This window comes from Molothrus ater, chromosome 8 (assembly GCF_012460135.2).
Source record: "Molothrus ater isolate BHLD 08-10-18 breed brown headed cowbird chromosome 8, BPBGC_Mater_1.1, whole genome shotgun sequence".
Taxonomy (NCBI): Eukaryota; Metazoa; Chordata; class Aves; order Passeriformes; family Icteridae; genus Molothrus; species Molothrus ater.
The window spans coordinates 32178029-32200458 of NC_050485.2; the positions used below are offsets into that span (position 1 = coordinate 32178029).

Consider the following 22430-nt stretch of genomic DNA (forward strand, 5'->3'; position numbering starts at 1 on the left):
CCACCTCTGCTGTTCCCCATAAAACATGTTTTGTTCTACTCACCACATCTCCAGATTCATTCCTGACAGCAGTCCACGCGTGGCTGTCATTGCTCACTAACACTCTGTAAGAGGTCACCCAGTTACTCCTTGAAAAAGAGAAAAAATAAGTTACTTTTCAGAACTTAGAATGACTGCACATTATTTAATATAATCAAGCTTATAAGGCTGCTAGCAGTGGAAATCCCATTTGGAAAAGTCATGCCAATCTGGATTCAACACACTGTTCAAAAAGCCTGGCACAAAGAAGCAAAATCCTGGTGAGATAATATTCTGGGATTCCAGGGGGTGAGAGACTTGCTGCTCTCCTCTCCTTTTATATGCAGAGTTTGGGATAAATGGCTTATCTAGAACAGATTTATGCAGTGTTCAAAGATCATCTTTTCAGCTGCAGAACATTTATTAGTTCTGCTGTTATTATCAGAGAGGATGGGAAAAAAGTAATAAATCCTCAAGGATGAAACATCTGTGAATTTCAACCAGCAAAATTTCCATTTCTTTCAATAGAAGAATAACTGGTGCCTGCAGTCATTCTTGTATTTATTAGCAAGAGACAGGGACAGAGAGACAATTGATCACAGGACTACTGCACTCCTACAATATCCTGATCAATCCCCAATAGGCTGATTTTTCTAATGTCATCTGATTTACAGCAAAATCTCCTTTCATCTAAAGAAGTCAAATACTTCAGTTATGCCTCATCTGGATCCAGCTAAAGAAGAGTATGAGGAAATGAAAAATGCTGCTTCCTATATTCTGGATTAAAGCTGTGGAGTTTCACACTGCTCAGGCATTACCTGTGGACAGGTAATAATGTGTGTACAGGGCTGGAGAAGGCTGGAGAAGGCAATGCCAATCTCTCCTCCCCCATTTGTTACTCAGAAAGGGCAGCAGGGATCTGTTTTTTCCCCTAACACCTGGTTTCAGTAGGCAGGGACTTGGAGGAGAGTTGTGGCTTGGAGGAACATTTGTACCATGAAGTCAGTCCAGGATGATTAAATTCCATATTTATGTGCCACCAGCAGGGCTCTGGAGCTGCTCTTCTTCAGCACAGGCTCTTATCTAAGCTACAGTGCCATGCCTGGGAGCGAAACCAGGGCTAGGAAAGCTCTTGGCACTGGAGAGAAGAAAAGGGGACTTTGGGGCAGGTGTTGAAGAAGCAGCAGAGCATAAAAATTGAAGATCAGGAGGGCCTGGAAGGACAGACACACCTAAGAACTTCCCCTTATACTGCTCCTGTACAAATACAACTTTGATTTGTTTTGTTGTTTCCTTTAAAATCAACTAATAATAGCAAACTACCTATGAACACACACTCCCACATTGAACCCACTGTGCCTGTGTTTAGGGACAAACCAGCCTTTATGTGCTCACTAAAGAGTCAGGCTTCTAATGAAGACCAAAATGGGACAAGGATGGAACAAAGGTAAAACCATCAGCCCCAGCTCACCAAGCCTTGTACAAAACAGACAACTGAGGTTTTTAACACATCTGAAAACAAAGATGAGGTAAATATTTAGTAGGATTTGGAAAATCACTTCTGGACATTCTATACTAATGCCCCCAAAAGTAAAAAAATGAGATTTTGAAAAAAACCCAACAAAATAACAACTGAACAAACCCAGCTCTGTTTTAGACACTAAACCAGTTCTTTACAACTCTTTCACCAGCCTCCTTCAGTGAATAGACTTTGCCATTCATGTTAGATTAAATGGAAAAATCTTGACAATTGCCAAGCAGGCAACTTTTTGTTATGGCAATGAAAAGAAGGGTACATCTATCACTTGTAATGCAGACAACTTTAGTATTTGGTAAACAACTGTAACAAGTTAGCTGCACTCTGAAAATCCTAATTGTCTGTCTGTCAGTGGAAGGGCTCCTGGGGTAGGAGATTTACTGCAGAGCTGAGAAGTGCCATGCTGGCGTCTCTGAAATTTGGCTGTAAAATGATAAATGACACACAACAAAATAAACAGTGACTTCAGCATGCTGGATAAGTTTCTCCTGACTCTTGCAAAGAACTTTCTTCCCTCAGCTTCTCTGTGTTCTCAAGTTGAAGAAAGGCTGATTTACTTCCATCAAATAAAGGAGCTGACAAGAGGGAAGGAGAGGGAGTTGTGACAAGGACATGGAGTGCCAGGACAGGGGTGATGAAAGAAAGCAGGTTGGGATCAGATATTGGGAAGAAATTCTAGGTTGTGAAGGTGGTGAGGCCCTGGCACAGAGCGTCCAGAGCAGCTGTGGCTGCCCCTGGATCCCTGGAAGTGTCCAAAGTCAGGCTGGACACCGGGGCTGGGAGCAGCCTGGGACAGTGGGAGGTGTCCCTGCCATGGCAGGGGTGGAATGGGATGAGCCTTAAATTCCCTTCCAGCCCAAACTATTCTATAAAATGACCAACAGCAAAACTCTAAAAAGAGGAAAATTGCTTTTTCTGAATTACTAGGAAAATATAAGCTTGAGAGCAAAATCCTGGGTTTGAAGGAGGCTGCTGGTGGCACTGTACATATTCAATGCACATAAAATTATACTGGGGTTTTTGCTGTTTTGTTTTGGTTTTTTATTTTTTTTTTATTTCCTTGCTCATTTTGTTGGGGTTTTGCATGAGCTTTATTGGTTTTTTTTTACTATTCTTGACATCTCTCAAAATCAGACTAAATGACCAAAAGAGACAATGCCACAAACCAAATAACATCATTGCTTCTGAAGTATTACAGAACTTTTTTCACTTCAACTGCACAGATCAGATTAGGAAGGCAAATACAACACATCCAGATTCATTGCTCAACATTTGCAACATTTGCAGAAGCAATTCAAACAGGGCACTAAAGTCACATGAAACCATGACAAACGTGGACAGACTTTTGTAAGAAAATCATGGCACATACAGGGTGTTTTAAAAGAACAAGCTTGATTTATTGGCATGAGAAAAATGTTGCTGTCACTGTAACATTTCTAAGCTGGGACTTTCATTTAACATATTTTGATTTTCTCACTCCCTACCATTGCAAAAGTTCAAACCTCTCCCAAAGGAAAACATATACAAGTAGTCCTGCACATTTTCCATCTTGAGCGGCAACAAGCAACGTGCTGTGGAGGGGCAGAATGCAATTAAAATCCTAATGGACTGCATCCAGTCTTGGACACTGGCAGGATAGAAGGACCTCAGAGGGTCATGGAGGAGGTAAATCAGTGAAATGTATGAAGGTACACACCATATACTATTCATTGTGTTTGCCTGTGAGCAAAAAGCAGAATAAAAACATCACAGGGGATCAGATCCTTCTCTCACTGGCACTGCATGCAAAGCTGCCTCCAGGGGCTTAAATCCTTCCCCCTTTTCCCCCAATGCCACAATAAAAACAGTTTCTGATAATATTAAGGAGGCTCCTGTAAATTGAGACTCCTCTGGGAAATGGCACCTTCTCCCTAAAAGCCACATCCCCCACGCTGGGGAAGGGGAGCTCTGTGTGGGTTCTTGTGGTCAGAGGATCTGGAAAAAAAAAAAATAAAACAGCAAAGCCATAATTGACTGAGTGCCTTCAAACCCCAGACACTCCCACATCTCCAGAGCAGACAAGAACTCACTAAATCCTCCCAAGAGCTCCAGTTTTCCCACCTGTGTGTGGCACAGGACGGCTGCCGACCCCAGGCAGCAGCTGGATGCTCCAAGAACAGCATTTCCTGGGATCCAGGAGTTCTGGAAACACCTGGTTTATTCATGTAGCCACAGAAATGTAAAGCTTTTTTTGTGGCAATCAATCATAGGAACAGGGCAGCTTAAAGCCAAGCCTTGTGCTAGGAGAGGTATTGGGGAATTTTGTCTGTGTGATCACCTGGTGACACCAAGATCCATCTCCTCGGGTTTGGGATTTGCAGACAGAGATTTCTGTCACATCCAATCTCTTTGGAGCCCATCAGCACTGAGCATTAAAGCTGTCTAAGGAAGGCTGAAATAAAGCTGTAATGTTTTCCAGAACTCAGGATGTCCCTGCTGTTGTTTCAGAGAAGCTCTTCTGGTTTCACTCTATAAAATCTCCCAGGACCTACCACTACACTCCTAAGAGAAAAATACAGATATTTGCTGGGTTTGTAGAGCTGAGGAGACAGAATTCCAGGCAAGTCCTAGGCCAGCATTCACAAAAGAGAGCATTAATTATAGAGCTCTTTCTTGGCACAGGGCAAGGCAATCCAGAGCCATTGTGTGACCATCCAGGAGTGTTTGAGGTTACCCCCAGCCCATCATCCTCTGCCACAAAGTGCCACTTCTGCCTCACAAATTTCCTCCATGCTGGAAAAAGATCACAAGGTACAGATTTGACAGGGAAACTTTCGATTCAGATGCATCCCTTTTAAATAATCCCTTTTAAATTTTAGTCAGCCTTATCTCTTCAGACACAGCCTATCTGAAAAATCTCAGTATCCACTGACAATATTAATCAATTCTTTTCAGAGACAGTAAATGCAAAAATCAAAATGTTATTCAAATTTACTTAATAGGATGGATTTTTGAATTATAACTAATTATTTGGTTTTTATCTGTAATGCACTGGCCTTAGACAAAGCTTATTCGAACACCTTCAATTTCGAATTCAGTCTTTTGTGATGCATGGAAATGTCCTGCTTTTCCATTTTCATCCAAAAAAGAAAAGCTGAGGGATTAAATAACTTGCCCAGGGACAGAGAGAGTAAACTTGAATCAAAGCAGAGAATTAAAAGCAGATCTCCTACAGCTTTGGCAGGTTCCTGTCCCAATAATCAGCTTTTCCTTATCTAACCACAGCATCAGCTACTGAGCAAAAAGATCATGGGCAGCACCAGAACAGCAAAACATCTTCCAGCTGTGCCTGCCCTGATACAATTTCCTGACTTTTCTCTCTGTGTGTTGGACCAAGGCTGAATCCCAGCTCAGGAGAATGGGAAGCAGAGGAGGGATACCAGATTTTCCCTGCCCAGGCTCCAGCAGGCAGTGGATCAGCTGGGAATTGGGATCGTTTGGGTTTTTTCTCTTTGAGCAGCACTTGCTGCATGTCATATTTTAATGCCAAGCTTCTCAATCATGGAAAGCTAACCAGCAACAAGTGAAATAAATCTAAAATAAATATTGATCCTCATCTCTGAGGGTGCTTTTCCACAGCAAGGAAAGCCCAGGAGATTTGAAGTGCTGGTGAGCAGAAGCTCAAGCCCAGAGTGGCAGAGATGGGCCACAAAGAAGATTGAAGGGATGGAGCACCTTCCTGTCTGGAAAGGAGAGAATTGGGGGTGTTCAGGCTGCAGAAGGCTCTGGACTGGATCTTAGAGCAACTTCCAGGGCCTGAAGGGGCTCCAGGAGAGCTGGAGAGGGACTGGGGACAAGGGATGGAGGGACAGGACACAGGGAATGGCTCCCACTGCCAGAGGGCAGGAATGGATGGGAGATTGGGAATTGGGAATTGTTCCTGTGAGAATGGATTTCCCAGAGACGCTGTGGCTGCTCCTGGATCCCTGAAGTGTCCAAGGCCAGGCTGGATGGGTTTTGGAGCAGCCTGGGATGGTGGAAGGTGCCTGTGGCAGGGGGATTGGAGCAGGATGACTTTTAATGTCCCTTCTAACCCAAAATATTCCATGATTCTCTGACATTCTTGGAATGAGACCAGCAAACACCAGCAGAGCTCCCATGAACAACAGACCTGGCTCCAACCGAGCATTTTATTCTTCTGCTGTCAGGCCAACCTGATTTATCTGCAATAGAACCCCTAAAATTAATATAAAATAGACCCATTCAGGCAAATAAATGTGTACCCAGCACTAATAAATAAACTGAAACACCAAAATACTTGATATAGCAAAATCTCTGTACCAAAAAAATGCTGGACAAGCTTTATACTAAATGATACTCATGCAACAGAATCAGCATGCTGGCAATTAAATGGCTTTCTACTTGAAAAATTAATTTGTACTCTCATGCAATTAAATGTAAAACCATTAATATTAATATTCTATAATAATATTTATGCTGATAAAATTTTAAATCACCCACTGCCAAACAGTTTCCAAATCAGCCAAGAAAAAATAATGCCCAGGCAAACCACAGGTAGCCCAGCAAGTTTAGCAAACTAATTAAAATAAATATGATTTAGGAGATGAAGATTGACTAGCCAGCAAGGGTATTTTTTTAATAATTGAAATCTTTGAATGTTTAATTTTTAAAATTGCTTCTAGCTGACTGAAATGAATGTACTGCTGTGAAATCCATCTCTTTGGAGGCCCTACGAACAAAAGCTCAGAGCCAGAATTTCACTTGAACTGAATTCAGCACAGATTTTTTCAAAGCTTTACTCAATAAACAGGAGTTGGGGTTGCAAATACCTTTCCAACCCAACATCTGCAATTTACAGCCAGGTTTTTACATGGATTTTATGACATTCTAGAAAATCTGGTGATAGCTGTGGATGTTTCTTTTTTTGCTGTTGTACATTCAGCCAGTAATGCCTGAAGGTGCCAGGGTCAGAGACATCCTCTGCCCCAAAGATTTTGGTCTTAACCCCTCATTTTTGGCCACTCTGCAATGAGAATTTAATGAGTTTGAAATTCCTTCTGCAGCAGGTCCTCTGTATCTGCTGAACACAACCAAGCTGTGATGCCTTTTCTTCTGAACCTCTTTTTGTGGCATTCTTAATTTTCCATTCTTTTTTTGTGCCTACCTCACCTTTGTAAATCAGTCATGTACTTGAGGAGAGAAATCCAACCTTTCCAGGCAACACCTCACTTCATGAATGTTAAAATACAGGAAAATGAAAAGCCCTGAGAGTTACCAGCAAACAAACACTGCCATTTGTGCCCACAGCTGAGAGAATATTTACAGCAGTGCTGGAGGCTCTCAAGCCCACAGAGAGGTGGCCAGGTGCCACCCAGTGCATGTGGAAGGGACGTTGGTTTGGGAAGGGCACAAGTGCAGGGACAAGGAGCCTGATGACCCCAACATGACCCCCACCCAACCATTCTCATTGCACCAAGTCACCATTCATGTGCCAAAGACACAAACCCAGGCTGTGATGAGAAAGGGTGAGTAATCAGCTGCAGCAGATGCCCAAATTCACTGGAAGTCTCCTTTTCCAAAAGGATTCAGCTCATTTGATTTCAAGTCCCTTCCAGGGAGGTTACAAAGCTTTCCTTCCTCTTCTGAGCATCCCCACTGTGCAGGGCAGGTTCTGTCCCCTCCTCAGCACCCTCTGGGAGTGCAGAGTGACCACTGCCCCAGGGTGGCACTGCCCTGCTCCCTGCCAGCGAGTGACAGAGGCTGGGCACAGGATCCCCGTGCCAAATCAGAGCCACAACAGAACAGCATCAGCTCTGACATTTCTGTCAAACAAACTTGGGAAAGCATCAATCTGTGCCTGGCTGTGCTGTCAGCACCCCACCCACACAGGATCACCCCAGCAGCTCCCCAGAGCCAAGGGGAGGTGGGGAGGGCTCACCAGTGACAAAATCCTGGGCTGGGGGCAAGAACTGAGCTGGAAAATCGACAGGGCACAGGGAGTGAAATTAAACAAATAGATGGAGAGCCCTGGAGGTGCAGCTGCCAAAGGCTGGCTCATGAAAGCCCATGAGAAGGATTCACCAAGCCACACCCAGAGAAAAAAATCTAACTTATTAGGTAAACCCATCATAAACATTAGTGGAACATGGAACTGCTGACATTATTATCTCAAGGGAGCTTTTCCTGCAATGAGTTCAGGTTGTTTTATAACTCCCATCAATACACTTGATATGATTTCTATGGATTTGGAACAATTCACCCCATGAGGCTGACTTTGGGAAAGCTGTAATCATCTCTGCAGTCCTGTCACCCAGTCAGGGCACATAACAGTTTGCACTGATTTAATGCACCAGAATTACCCAAGTCTGCACACAGCAGCTGCTTGTTTTGTTACATGATCTGGATAAAACATGGAGACATATCCCCTGGACTTGTTGAAGTTTCACCAGGGTGTGTTTTCACAGCCTCTGCGAGGGGACAGGAGGAGCTGCTCTGAAAGGCAGAGCCAGCTTTGTCTGTTGTACTTGTGAGCTGGGCAGGGTTTGGGGTTTATTCTTCTCTGCTCTCACAAGCAGCATTGCACTGCTGAATTTTGACCCTTCATGTGTACCGTGATAAATTCTGTTTCCTTAGATTGTAGTAGCAGCTCAAAACACCTGTGAACATCCACTCCACTTTCCTGAATGCCACCCCAGTGTCACTGGAAGGATTATCACTGCTCTTCTGTTATTGTTGGAAGACTGAAGATGCTCATGTGATTACCACTTCAGGAAGCCAGCACTACTCTGAGACCATGACCTTAGCACCAGGAATAGCTGAAAAGACCCTGGCAGTGCTGGACTTGATGATCTTAGAGGCACTTTCCAACCTTGATGATTCCGTGACTCTGATTTTTACTGCCTTGCAAGCAAGGAAATTACCCCCTTGCCATAGACACTGCCTAAAAAACAAATCTGAGCTTCTGAGAAACTGCCAGTGAGCGCAGCAATGAGTTGGAATGTGGGGCAGCACATTCATTTTGGGACTGAAGAGCAGAATGCTGTAGCACCGAAATTAGAAGCAAGCAGGCAAATTGCACTGACCTAAATTTATCCTCAGCTGCATCTCTGGAAGGCACCCAGCTTGTTACAGACCTAGAGTTCCCTCAGGACAGTTTGTCAAAAGGGATGCTGGGGCATCATGAAGAGCTACACTGCACACAGGGAAGCCTGAGGTGCACACAGGGAAGGCTACCAAAGAAAATTGCAAAATCATTTTCCTGTTCAATCACAAGGATCTTGTCTGTAGCAAAAGCATGATCAGACACAAAATCCAATCTGCTGGGTATTTATTGTTTGCTATTCCTACAGAGCAGCACAGGGAAAGCAAAGTGCCACAGAAAGGAGTGGGCAATGGTGTCTACACCAGCTTCTGGTTAAAATGCTTCTTCAGCACTAATGAAAATAAGTGACCAGCTTAAACAGTGTCAGTTTAGACTCAGGCAATACATGAAAACCATTCCTACCAGCCAGCAGCACCACTGATTTGGTGGCTCCTCAAACCTTTTAAAGGCTATTGCAGTTTTGGAAGACACAGAGAATAACTTCTACCCAAACCAGACTTGAAAAATTAAGATGCTCCCCCAACATTTTTTTTCCTAAAGACAATTTTGCATAAAAGTAAAAATTCTTCAATATTTTTATGAAGCTGAAAGGTCTTAAAGAGAACACGTTTGAAAGTAAGTCTATTTTGATTTTTCTCTAAAAAATCCATCATTTTGCTGCAGAACTCCAACTTTCTGCACTGATCATTTCATCCATGCTTTTTCTTATTGTTGTCGTTTTGTCATTCCATGGCGTGGGGTGATAGTTCACAATTTACCATGACTGAAAGGTTAATTTTTAGAAAATACATCTCACTCACTGCAGCATTACATCCTCTCCTGAAAACCAAAACATCCTCTGCACTCACACAGCCTGAAGCTTTATATTACTGTCAGCACACACTGACTCTATTTTGACACGTGAGTTTTCTCTTGATACAAAAGATGATGCTGAATTATCAGAAGAGAGTTTGGTTTGTGGGAAACAAGTTTACTCAGTTTTTCAAATTCCTGCCAAACTGCTAAGAGTGATTAATAGTTTCTTTCCCTCTGTCAAGAGAGTGCATATTTTAAACCACCACATCACTGCTTTAAATCCCTGGCACAATTCCACAGTGATGCTTCCAGTGTCCCACTCTACAGCCTTGAACTGTTCTTTAAAGATATTTGGTTCCTAAAACTAGAAGATGTATTGGCAGCAATATGAAGAATTACATGTATTATTATTACTTAAGAATTACTTATTATTAAGAATTACATATCATTTTAATGTATATTAATTCTCCCCCAAAGGAATAGATATCCTGCTCACTTTCAAGGCATTGGATTTTATTCCTATTAGCCAGCACTTGTGGCACTCCTGATTTTTTGATATCTTCAGTATAAAAATCAAAAAGAAGTCCTGTTTCTTGCAGCTGGGCTCCACTTTTTCTGTGGAATTCATCATCTGCAGATCTTCTGGATGATCTAAGCAGATCTGCCCATTTATGGTGGCAAAAGAACACTTTTCCCTGATTTCAGGTTTCCCAGGAATGACTGAGGTGCCTGAACAGCAGCAGCCCTCGAGCTCATGTGCTTCCTTTGACTGGTAAGAGGAAGGACTCCTCAAATCCAGGATTTTTTTGTTCCAAGCCTGTTTTTGCTTGTTTCAGGCTTAAAAAAGAGAGGAGAAAAATCTGATTCACCGAATTCACAGCCGAGCAAAAAAAATTCAACTCAGAAGTGCTTTTCCTCAAAAAGGAAATGATGAAATAATCCAAGTATTCACTAAAACCAGGCTCACTTTCCTTCTCTCCCATCAGGTCATCTGTGTTTCCAAGAGCTGCTTCTGCAACTCCTCTTCCTCCTGAAGGCTCTCCTGTCTCAAGCCTGGCATGGACAAGGGGAGCCACAACCCCCCAGGGACAGACAGGGAACAGCAGGGGAGGAAGGGCTGAGCAGAAGCAGCTCCTGCCAGTGCACAGGCAATGGAAACCCCAAGCATTTCTGTGCTTTTGTGCACTGTGTGCAGTGCAACCTTCAGTTCATCATTGCCCAGAAAGCCCAAAAAGCCCCCAGTGAGCAAAGCTGCATGGGAGCAGCCTTAAGCTACCCTTAAAGGTCTATTTTATGCCATATATAATGGCTTTGCCTTTAATATATATAAGAAATATATATTATTATTTTATTATATATTTATTTATATATATAATGACTTTGTCTAATGTCTATCAAAGTCTATCTAATGACTTTGCCTTTTAAAAATTTTAGATTATATCTATAATATTATATATTTGATTATATAACATATATAATTAGAAAGAAAAATTATAATCTAGAAATACATAAAATATATTTTAGAATATATTTCTATATATTTCTATATATTTAATATATATATTTAGAATATAATTCTTTCTATATTTCTATATATATAAATGTAGAAAGAAGTTATAATATATTATATATGTATATATATAATTATAATTATAATTATAATTATAATTATAATTATATATATATTATAATTTCTTTCTGGGGGACAGAAATTTATATATATATTATATATATATATATGTATACAAATATATAAATATATATATAAATATATATATATATAAATATATATATATATAAATATATAAATAGATATAATTAATCATATCTGATCTGAGTGGTCACCAGGCTCCAGGTGCCAGAGCTGCCCCAAAGGAGGAAAAGGATGAATCCAGCAGCAGAAAAAGAGCTCTGGCTGCAGCACCACACACAGGGAGTAAAGGCCACGCTGCTGGGAGCTCAAGTGTTGCAGCTTTGCAGTGAAGGGCAAAGATGTTTGGGAGAGGATCCAGCAGGGTGCCCTTGCCTGCCCTCCCTTGGCATTTTAAATGTCCTCAGCAGGTCAGCAGCAGGAAACTGCAGGGACCAGGACAGGTACAAATCTGATCTAGGCACATCTTCCAGTGAAGTACAGTTTGTTCATTTTGTTAAAGATTCTTGTTCAATAAAAAGAGTTGGTTTAGTGGCTCTTTATCCCAGTGTCATGGAATCACAGAATGCTTTAGGTTGGAAGGGATCTTGAAGATAATCCTGTTCCATCCCTGCCATTGCAGGGACACCTTCCACTGTCCCAGGTGGTTCCAAGCCCCAATGTCCAAGGGATCTCCAGGGATCCAGGGGCAGCCACAGCTGCCCTGTGGCTTCCCTGTGCCAGGGCCTGCCCACCCTCACAGGAAAGAATTTCTTCCTAATATCTAATATAAGCCTGCCCTCCTTCAGTGCCTTGTTTTGTTTTTTTTTTTATTTTTTAAAATACAAACCTGGGAAAGTCTCCAAGGCTTTGGACTAAATAAAAATCTTGCCTCAGCTCCCCTGCTTGGCAGGTTTTCACTTCTAATACAACACAGATCAGAGAGGTGTTTTTTTGGCTCTCATACCTACAATAAGGTTATTCCCCAGCATATGTTTCCATCAGTCATGAAAGCACTCTCTTCTTGTCACACAGCCTCATAAAGCTGGGAAGGTGCCTCAGGTAAAAGAAGGGCATCTTTTGGTACAAACTTTCCCATCACAAACAATCCCTTTTGAAACCATCCCCGTCAGCAGCTGAGGGTCAGGGAAGGAAGCTGACGAATCTCCTTTGATTTCTGAGCCAAACAGGCACAAAGGAACCTGTCCACCCCAAAACAACTCCCACTGCTCTCTTTCTGTCCCTTTCTGGGACTGTTTCTCCCCACTGCCCTGCTCCTTCCATGGGGCACAGCTGAGTCCTCCAGGAGGTGTTTTCAGGAGACATTAACCTGCCCCACAGCACAGCTGGTCCTGGTGGAAGCATCTTTGCTCCTGGCAGGCAGAAACGGGCCTGGATCTCCTCAAATCTCAGCAGTAATCCAGGAGGAGCCTGGTCCTGCTCTGCCAGCACCAATCCTGCTCTTCCTGCAGACCCTCAGGGCTCTGCCCACCAATTTTTTATGGGGAAAGAAGCAAACCTGAAATTCCCAGCCCATGGCAGGGGAGTTGGAACTCAACAATCTTGAAGGTCCATCCCAACCCAAACCCTTCTGTGATTTGGTGTTTCTATGGTTCAAAAAAAACTCCCCAAAACCCTAAGATGAGTGAGAATACCAGCCATAAATAGAGTGTCAAGATGTGCTGTAAACTCCTAACAGAGCTGAACTAAAAATAGAAGCATGACAGGATGAAGCAGTGCAGCTCGGGCGCTGAGAGGAACAGCAATGTCAAGAGGATGAATAAAGAAAAGAGTAAGGCTTCACTACAGTAATTACCTACCTACCTACCACAGAACAATGTGGAATAAATATAGAAAACTTATTGCCAAATAAGCACCTACTCCCACAAGCACGTTAAAAGAAATTAAACAAAAAAAAAAAAGAAAAAAAAAACACAGAAAATCGAGCTGTTGAAAGGAAAATATTATTTTTCTAAGATATAGTGACATTTTTTCTGGTTTACCTTCAATTATATGTCACATTCATTTTCTAAGGGAAGGTTCTGACAGAATGGATCTCTCAGAGTGATTGTGCATCCCCTGCACACTTGTGCAAAAGGTCCAACAGCAGAAGTGGAATTATCTGCTCACACAAAGCTGTGAGACTCACTGACAAATTAAAAGGCCAAACAAACACGTAAAGAGCAGGAAAAATCCCCAAATATTCCCCTCCTGTTCCTGTATCCCTCATATACCATTCACAACAGTCACAGAGGAGTAAATGCAGACAAATCTGGGCAAAACACTTATTTCTCAGTGCCATGAGACATTCTCTAGCACAAGCAGTGGCCAGAAAGCTCAAAAATAGTATATTTATATATATATACAATATATATATTTGCATAATTATATGCAGATATGTAATTAATATTGTAAATGAAATTAATTCTAAATAGATATAAATATATAAATAGTATATTCACATATATAATATATATGTAAATATATGTAGTACTAAAAAGTTTGTTTTATCTGCTCACATAAAAATCATGTTGTTTTGGAATTACAGAGATTACTTGGAGATTACCTAGGGATTAAGACATCTCAGAGAAGCATGGTTATTTGAAACTAAACTAAAAAGGTCCCTGAAACTATAACCTGAGCTAATCAAGTTAAATATTGGAAAAGAAGGAGGAAGTTTAACACAAGCAAATATGACAAGGTGAATGCAAAGGCCCGGATGTAGATCATGACTAGAGAAGTTTGCTACCCTTAAACTTGTATTTTATGCCATATATAATGACTTTGCCTTATATATAGATGTAAAAAATATATATTGTATTATAATTTTATATATATTTATTTATAGATAATGACTTTGCCTTTTATATTATTATTATATATTATATTCTATAAATATAATATATTTTATATTTTGTATTATATTTTATATTATATTAATATATATTATATATATGATATGTATTATATTATTATATATTATTGTATATCTTATATTATATTTTATTATATATTAATATAATATAATATAATATAATATAATATAATATAATTACTATAATATTATAGTATAGTATAGTATAGCATAGTACAGAATATAATATATAAATAAAATTTTGTAATTTTAAATTTAAAAAAAAATATATATATATAGACTTTGTCTTATATTTAATGACTGTTGCCCCATTCAATGACTTGATGTCTCACATTTCCAATCTGGTTTTTTGGGTTTTTTTCTTGAAGAACCAAAGCACATCAGGACATGAATTCCTGGGTCTGAAAGCTCAGAATGCCATGGAGAAAAGTCAGGGTGTACTTACGACCAGAGGGAGTTTCTTCCCTGGGTGATGACTCCAGTGAATTTAGTCAGCCTTCGAGCATCTACTTCAATCCACTGGTAGGGGTCATTTCTTCCTGCACACCAAGCACCATCATAAAAATCATTTTCGTTAACACCTGCCTGAAAAGAAGGCAAAGCTGACCATAAATCAGAGCTAAGAAACTGAAGGTTTTTCATGGGAGAAAGAAAGGAACACATCATTCATCCCCCTCACTTTAAGACCCTTGAGGCCCTCACCAAAATATTTCCTTACTCAAGGCAGGGCAGGAAATTCTGGGAAGTCCCTTTGAAAACTAAGAATGTTTACACATAAATTTAAGTCAGAAAAGATAAACAGAGCTTCAGTCTGTTCTTGTGGCCTGATAGAGCCACAGATCCAGAGTCACAGCCTTTATCCAGAACAAATTATCCACATGGTCTGCAGAGTTTGGAAAGTCCTAAAAAGCCAGCTCCAGCCCATGTAAATAATGGTGATTAGAAAACCTTGTTTTCCCTGGAAGCAGCAAAGCAGAGTGCAGGGCAGAAGGAAACAGCAGCACTACTTCCCACTAGAACCAGAATTAATAATTTTCATAGCCAGAGTGGCAAAGGTTAAAAATTCAGGAATGTCTGGCTGCTCCCCAACTTGAGCACCAACCTGTATCCCAACTTCTGCTGGAAACCCACCACAAACAGCCTTCCCAGCATTTTCAAAGAAATAGCTGAAGGTATTTTGGGTAAGCTTTTTCCAAATAAATCTGAGCTAGAACTTAATGAAACATAGCATCTGAAGCTTTCAGAGATTTATTTTCCTTCTAAAGCCCAGGAAATGTTTGGCACCAAGCTGGATACTGGCATAAAGAGCACAGAAGCTTTGCCATGTGGTCCTCTGAGGCTACTTGTATTTTTGTGGTATTTCATCTGTGGTTTATGTGGATTTATCATTGCCATCCATGCAATTCCAGGAATGGAGATCATTAAATATTTCCCAAATGAAAATGCAGAGGTTTACAGACTTTTTCTACCCAATTGGGTGGCTCTAACTCAGAGAGGATGCAGTGGTTAATCCCCTTTCCCAATGTGGAATCTGGAAGAAGTGCTGCAAAACACAACACATTGATTCAATTCCTAAAACTTCTCATTTTCTCATTTTCAAATCTGAGATAAGGCAGCTTAAAAATTACTTGTTTTCCTACATCTACCAAAATTAAATTAAGCCCCCTATTCTATGCATTAGCTCTGATATTTGAAGGAGAAGTTTCTATAAAAGTCAAAAAAAAAAAAAAACCACAGAGAAAAAGCCTGTTAACAATGGGAGATAAATTCTTCAGGGAGAGCAAAACAATGGGAAAATACAAGAATACAAACATGGTTGCTGACCTGAGTTATAACCCTTGGCAAGAAAAGGTTTCAATGCATTTTAAAGTAAGATGGAATTTGAAGTAGCCTGAGGCTTTAAAACCTTGCCAGGAAGTGTTAAGATCTGCAGAGCACCTTGAACCAACATCCTGCTAATCCCTTCACACTGGAAATTCCACCAGTTCCTGCAGAACAAGTGCCCCTGTCTCCCAATCCCTGGTCCTTTTTAACCTGAGGATATTTCCCTTGGTGTGATGCTTATAAACCTGTCCTCCAGATTGCAATGAGAAGTGGAAAGTAGAGGAAAAAATATGGGAAAACTGCTTATTAAAATGAAAAACCCTCCTACCTAAATTACATCCATGAGTATCCATGGTTTCAACTGGGTTTAAATAAATTTCAGCTTAAGTTGCTTATAAAATATGGGGAGTTTTGGTTATCCACAGCTTAAAATACTCTGGCCTTAAACAGGGGCAAACATCCCATAAAAATGAAGGAAGGAGAAGGAGAAGAAGGAGAAGAAGGAGAAGGAGAAGAAGGAGAAGAAGGAGAAGAAGGAGAAGAAGGAGAAGAAGGAGAAGAAGGAGAAGAAGGAGAAGAAGGAAGGAGAAGAAGAAGAAGAAGAAGATGAAGATGAAGATGAAGATGAAGATGAAGATGAAGATGAAGATGAAGAAGAAGAAGAAGAAGATGAAGAAGAAGATGAAGAAGATGATGAAGATGAAGATGAAGATGAAGAAGATGAAGAAGATGAAGAAGATGAAACCCCATGCTGCTACTTCTTCCTGCTCTCTTATTTTCTGGTATCAGTTTCTCTGAAGCTAAAAAAAAAAGGTTTTTACTGGGTAAAAAGAAGCAGGTGTCTGTGTCTAATCAGCACAAAATACTATGTAAAAAAAAGAGTTTAATCAGTGAGAAGTTATTTTTAGAAATGTATCTGAAGGGAAAAAATTCAAGAAATTTATGCTACAATTTGTCAAGTCTATATTTTTTTCTGAAGGTGCTTTATTTTCCTATGGCACTCTTTCTATAAAATAAAAACTTATAGACTCAATCAAGTATTTGGTAATTAGAATTCCTATTAAATTTCTTTGGGAAAATGCTCATTCCTGAAAGATCCAGTACAGTTTTCACCAAGTATTCTATCAAATAATACAGATCAAGATCTTTCCTCAGCAAAGTGTTTACTTGAATTTGAAAAATCCATCTTGAATTACTGGAAAAAGCAGATTCAAGTTATGCCATGGGTACTTAAATTATTTTCATAAGCAGGAGACTGAAGCAGCTGATGGAAATTGGAAGCCAGGGCTAAGCCTTTTTCCCTTCACAGAATATTCAAGAATAACTCCAAGTCTAACCCAGTTTGTGTTTCACTTGCAGCCAAATGCAAAAATATTTCTCAATATACAGTGTTTTATGATAAAAAACCAAACTCTTTTGGACAGAGGAAAAGAGAATTTTTTTCTGTCACTCACAAATCAGTTATTCCCAGGTGTGAAAGCTGAAAAATGTAATTCAGCTAAACCAAATGAGCTGCTTATTAGGTATCCAGAAAATAATATGAAGGTTACAAATTCCTTTACAAATAATATGACTTGGCATTTTAATTCATGTTTCTCTTCCAAATTAGATGTGTGCAAGAATAAAAACTTGCTCACAATATCAGTGTTCTAAGAGCCTTATTCTATAATGAGGAGAAAGATGATACTACCAAAATGTACTCAAATAAAGAAAGAACTCCAGTCTTCTGCCACAAATCAGCTGGAGCAGCAGAAAAAATACACCAAATATCAAACCACCTGTGCTTAAATTCTTTTCCATTCCCAGCAGGATGATCAAAAAAATTATTTTACCATAGGAAGTTTGGGAGGGGAAAAAAAAAGAGCATTACTCATCACAGGTATTTATAGCAACCCCTGCCAGTAGAGAAGAACTAAAACACACAGGCTGCAAGTAAATCTTCAATAATTTTGTCTTTTCCTTGTGATTTGATAATGCAGCTTTTCAAAGGGAACAAAAACCTGGAATGACAATCATGGAACCATGGAATGGGTTGGGTTGGAAGGGAGATTAAATCCTATTGAGTTTCAACCCCTGCCATGGGCAGGGACACCTCCCATTGTCCCAGGTGCTCCCAGCCCCAGTGTCCAACCTGGCCTTGGGCACTGCAGGGATCCAGGGGCAGCCTCAGCTGCTCTGGAAAATCCATTCCAGTCCTCCCCACCTTCACAGGGAACAATTCCTAATTCCCAATCTCCCATCCATCCCTGCCCTCTGGCAGTGGGAGCCATTCCCTGCATCCTGTCCCTCCATCCTTGTACCCAGTCTCTCTCCAGCTCTCCTGGAGCCCCTCTGAGCACAGGGAGATCTCTTTTAGACACAAATGCCTGAGTTTGCAGACATGGGATTGCTTTACTTGGGTTATCTTCAGTGTTTGGATTTCTCCAACCAGGAAAATGAGGAAGTGAAAGAAACATAGTTTTACAAATTATCCACTCTTAATTACCATATAAGTGACAAATACTAATGAATTTTATCCCTGAAGGCAGAGAGCCTCAATTAGTATTATTTTATGTCATGATTTCCCTTGATGATATTGAATTACTCCTGGTTGCATCACTAGTGCAGTTAGATCTCCAAAATATGGGGCTCTGCTAACAGGGCTCGTGCCCTTGAGAAATCCCACCTTAATCCCCACAGTCAGGCAGGACTGGGAGGAAAATCAGGGCCCACAAAATTCAAGGGCACAAGAGAAGCAGATCCTGCAAAGTCTTACCCAACTTTAAGCCTGTCCTTCTCTGGAATAAAGCACACACCAACTGATTCATTTCATGTGCTTCAGATAATCTAAACAGGAAAAATGAAAGAACCAAAACAAACCCTGACAAGCTTCGGAAAAACTCAATTATTCTGCAAATTCTCTGAGAACTGAGGCAGTGCCAGTTACCTGGGGAGAGCCCTGAGCTTCTCAGCTGACTTTGCATCAGATGATGATGTTGGGCAGAGAGAGGATTTTGTATTATTCTGGGGGGGAGCACCACAGTCCCAAGAACATTGTGACAGCTCCGTGGTGAAACCCAGATCACTGGACAGGGGCAGCAGCCCATAAAACTGCTTGTCACCATCCCCACAGCATAACATGTTCACAGAATTCCAGTGGCACAGCAGTGCCTCTGAGCTGGCCAAGTGTTCTTCTTCATGCACAGCTCTGAACAGCAGGAAAACACAGCAGCTTTTTGCCTTTCCCCAGCTTACTGCAACCTCCTGTGCTGAGCAGCAAAGAGAAACCACCAGGGAGCTCATCACCCACCTGGCCCATCAGCCACCTGCAGCACCTGTCCCTGGATTAAGCAAATTCCCTCTAAATACGAGTGAAATTCAGAAATCTTCATGCACTGAAACCCCAGTGACAGGGACATGCAGATCCCAGGTTTAGAAAAGTTTTAGTGTTATTAATTTTTAACTAAGCCCAAAGAAAGTTTTTAAAGAAAAATAAAGGCAAGCCCAATTTTTTTAACTGTAGCAGTAACCCTGTGTGGTGAGGGGGTTTAGGAAATAATGGTATCTATAGTTTCAGTAGGGGTAAAAAAACTGGTCTAATCCAAGTTTTGGGAAATTTCAGGAAGAGCTGAGTGGCATTTTTCTTCTGCTTTGCTTCCCAGTAAAAGACTGTGCCCTTGGCTTCTCTGGAGATTATATTTAGAGGAAACATCAGCCACTGGTAACTCTCCATTTATTATATATATATGTGTGTGTGTATATATATATATATATATATATATATATATATTATATTTACTTATCACCTCTCTGTTTATTTTAACACACTACTGGTGATGACAGGACTGGATGGACTCCTGGTCTAAACCAGTGTGGTCTTGTGTTTAAATAAATTGAACTTCAAGAGCAGCATGAGAAATAAGTAGCCAGAACCAACAGAGAACCCAGAAATTTGCATCACAGTCCTTGGTTTTATGCCATCATATAAACAAGACTGCAATAAAATGACTAAGCACTCCTCTAGAACCCTCCTCAATATCATCTGCATTTCATTTTTTTGATCATGAGGGGTTTTTTTCCTAGCAGAAAATATCGAGTAAAGAAGCAAAATCTCTCAGTGGGCTCTCCAAAGTCAATAAATATGAAGGCTGCAGGTGAGAGCTCACCTTGCACACAACCCCTTGGACCTGGGTTGGAAAGGAAGGGCCTGGATGGACCTGGGTTGGAAAGGAAGGGCCCGTTCCCACTCTGGCCTGGCTGCCTGCCACTCCCCCTTTTCCAGCTGCCTATTCCAAAGTGGTTTCCTCAGCTTTCTGACCAACTTTAAGACATTAAAACAAACGCTGAAAAAAAATTAGGAGGGCTATGCAGGCATTTTCCTCAGAGAGATGTTTGCGCACAGGCACAGTGATTTAAAAATTGGTTGAAAAATCAAAGATTGATTGGTTAAAATCAATCGCTCTCCAGAGTGAACCACGTGGAATGTGGCACTGCTGATTAGAGCTCATCCCTCCTAGTCCCAGCCTAAGCATCAAACCCCTTCAGCTGGGGAGATACACAAATGGAGGGGTCTAAAATGAAGGATTAATTAAATAAACTTCAGAGATCCTTCACTGTTGGCTCAGTGCTGATATCCTGTTTATGACTCTAAGTGTTTTGCTCTATCGTGCAAAGTAACATTTTTAGCATGGACAGACTGTAATTCAGAGAACAGCCCTAATAATAAAGCAGGAAACAGAAACAGGAGAAATGGGACAATGGCATTTGGTCCTGCAAAGCACCTAAACACATTTTTAATCTGAAACAAAAGAAGCTAAACAGGGTTCTATGTTAGAGAGTTCTGAAGTGAAGCATTTTTTTGATGTATAATCACTGCTTCTGAAAAAAAACTGCCTGAGGGAAAGGGTTTCACTTGAAACCACACTTTCAATTAACCATTGTCATTAACTACAGGCAGACAACAAAGAAAAAAGCAACTTGCTGTGAGAGCTTCCTTGCAGGCCGGTTGTGAAGGGAGTAGGGTGTCGGGATCTTTAGCTGTTCAGAGTGACCCCAAGAAATGTTAGAAAGTCTCTTTTCCCAGCCCAGCGCTTGAAGAAGGAGTCAGAGCTCTCCATTTCTTGGTCTCAAGGTTGTTTATTGTATCTTATCTATAAAAAATTTTCTCCTACCCTGCTGAGGTCCATCCAGCAGGACAGTTCCAGGCACTCTGCCTGCCCCCAGGGCAGGGGTTATGTCTTTATACTAAAAACTACCTGTACAATGTTTACAATTACTTTCCAACACCTATCACCTATGTTAGACAGTGAGCTTCTACTCTAAACCAATCTGTAAGTGACACCATCACAGCAGGAGATGGAGGCCAAGAAGGAGAAGGAGAAAGGCTGGACACGCCCAGTTCCCTCCATCTGGCCTCCTGAACCCCCATACCAAAAACCCCAAAATCTACTTTTCCACCCCATGATAACTTCACTATTATTCTACCTAAACTGTTGCGGCTTGCTGGTCTTCATATAAGATTGGTAACTTGCTCCACGGGTCATAATCAAACCCCCAGGTGTTTTGGGCTCTGTGCCAGGGTTTCTGAGGCCCCTGGCAGGGGTCCTGGCCATCCTGGACAGCCAGAGGGATGTGCTGGGTTCCCACAGCAGGGAAGGGAAGCTTTGCTTGCTCAGAGAGTCTGGATCTGCACACCAAGCCTGGAGATTTCCCCAACCCGCCCACGAACCCAAAGGTTATCCACCAAACCCCCTCCCTTCCACAGCCCCAGTGCTTCCCCTCCATTTGAATTACATGAGCTGACAAAGCAGTCAGAACCAATAAGTATCCACTGGTTCTCTTTATTCAGCAGCACAACCTGGAGCCATTCTCCCACTCAGGAGGAGGAATTGCTGTTACCTGAATGTTGAGCCTCCCTCGGTGGGCCCCGAGGCCGTAGCGCTTGGCTGTGGAGGCATGGAGCTGGAAGTCAGTAATTTTTAATGTCTCCAGACCAAGTGGAGGGCAATCTACAAAACAAAAGATCGATTAAGTTTTAATTGAACAGGAAAAAAACAAAAAACAAGCCAACCAAACAACACAAAACAAACAAGTATTCAAAGTTCCTGGATTTCGGCAGTGCCAAGCTGGCTGGGTCCTCGCTGGGATGGAGGAGCAGAGCAGTGCTGAGGGCAATGAGGAATGGCAGCTCTCAGAAAATCAATGAGGCAATGCAGCTTTACACCCTTTGCAGGGGCTCAGATAGTTATTGCTGCTTGCTCTGTGCTTCAGTTTCTCACAGATATGCACAGTATTTCCTGTCAAGGGCTTTTCACCAGTAAAACGCCCTTTTTATTTCTTTTTTTGGCATTTTCTTTTTCATCTCTTGCTTGGATTTTTTTTTCCCCTCCCTGTACTCATTCCAAGCTACTGTATGAAATTATGTTTCTAATTAAAATCTCTTCTGGAAGCTTCACTCAGAGTTCCTCCCATTGCACAACAGCATCTGTTCCAGAGGCCTGGGAGCTCAGAGAGAGCTGAGCTCTGCAGAGGTGGTGATTAAACACAAACAGAACAATTCTGACCCAAGGACCATCTCTCTAAGCCCCAAATTCTGCACATCCTTGAGGAAAGAAAAGCAAATGCCATTACTTCAGCAAAGCAGTGCTTGGAGCTCTGGCTTTGGAAGATA

General features: G+C 41.2%; 1 protein-coding gene across 1 annotated transcript in view; it reads right to left on the minus strand.

Moving 5' to 3' along the window:
- Window positions 1-22430, minus strand: part of CPXM2 (carboxypeptidase X, M14 family member 2) — a 68401-nt gene that overhangs the window by 26569 nt on the left and 19402 nt on the right. Inside the window, exons 2-4 of the mRNA XM_036386257.2 lie at window positions 21659-21768; window positions 14403-14542; window positions 44-128 (exon numbers count right to left, since the gene is read on the minus strand). Coding sequence (XP_036242150.1) covers window positions 44-128; window positions 14403-14542; window positions 21659-21768 — 335 coding nt within the window. The remainder of the gene's footprint in view (window positions 1-43; window positions 129-14402; window positions 14543-21658; window positions 21769-22430) is intronic.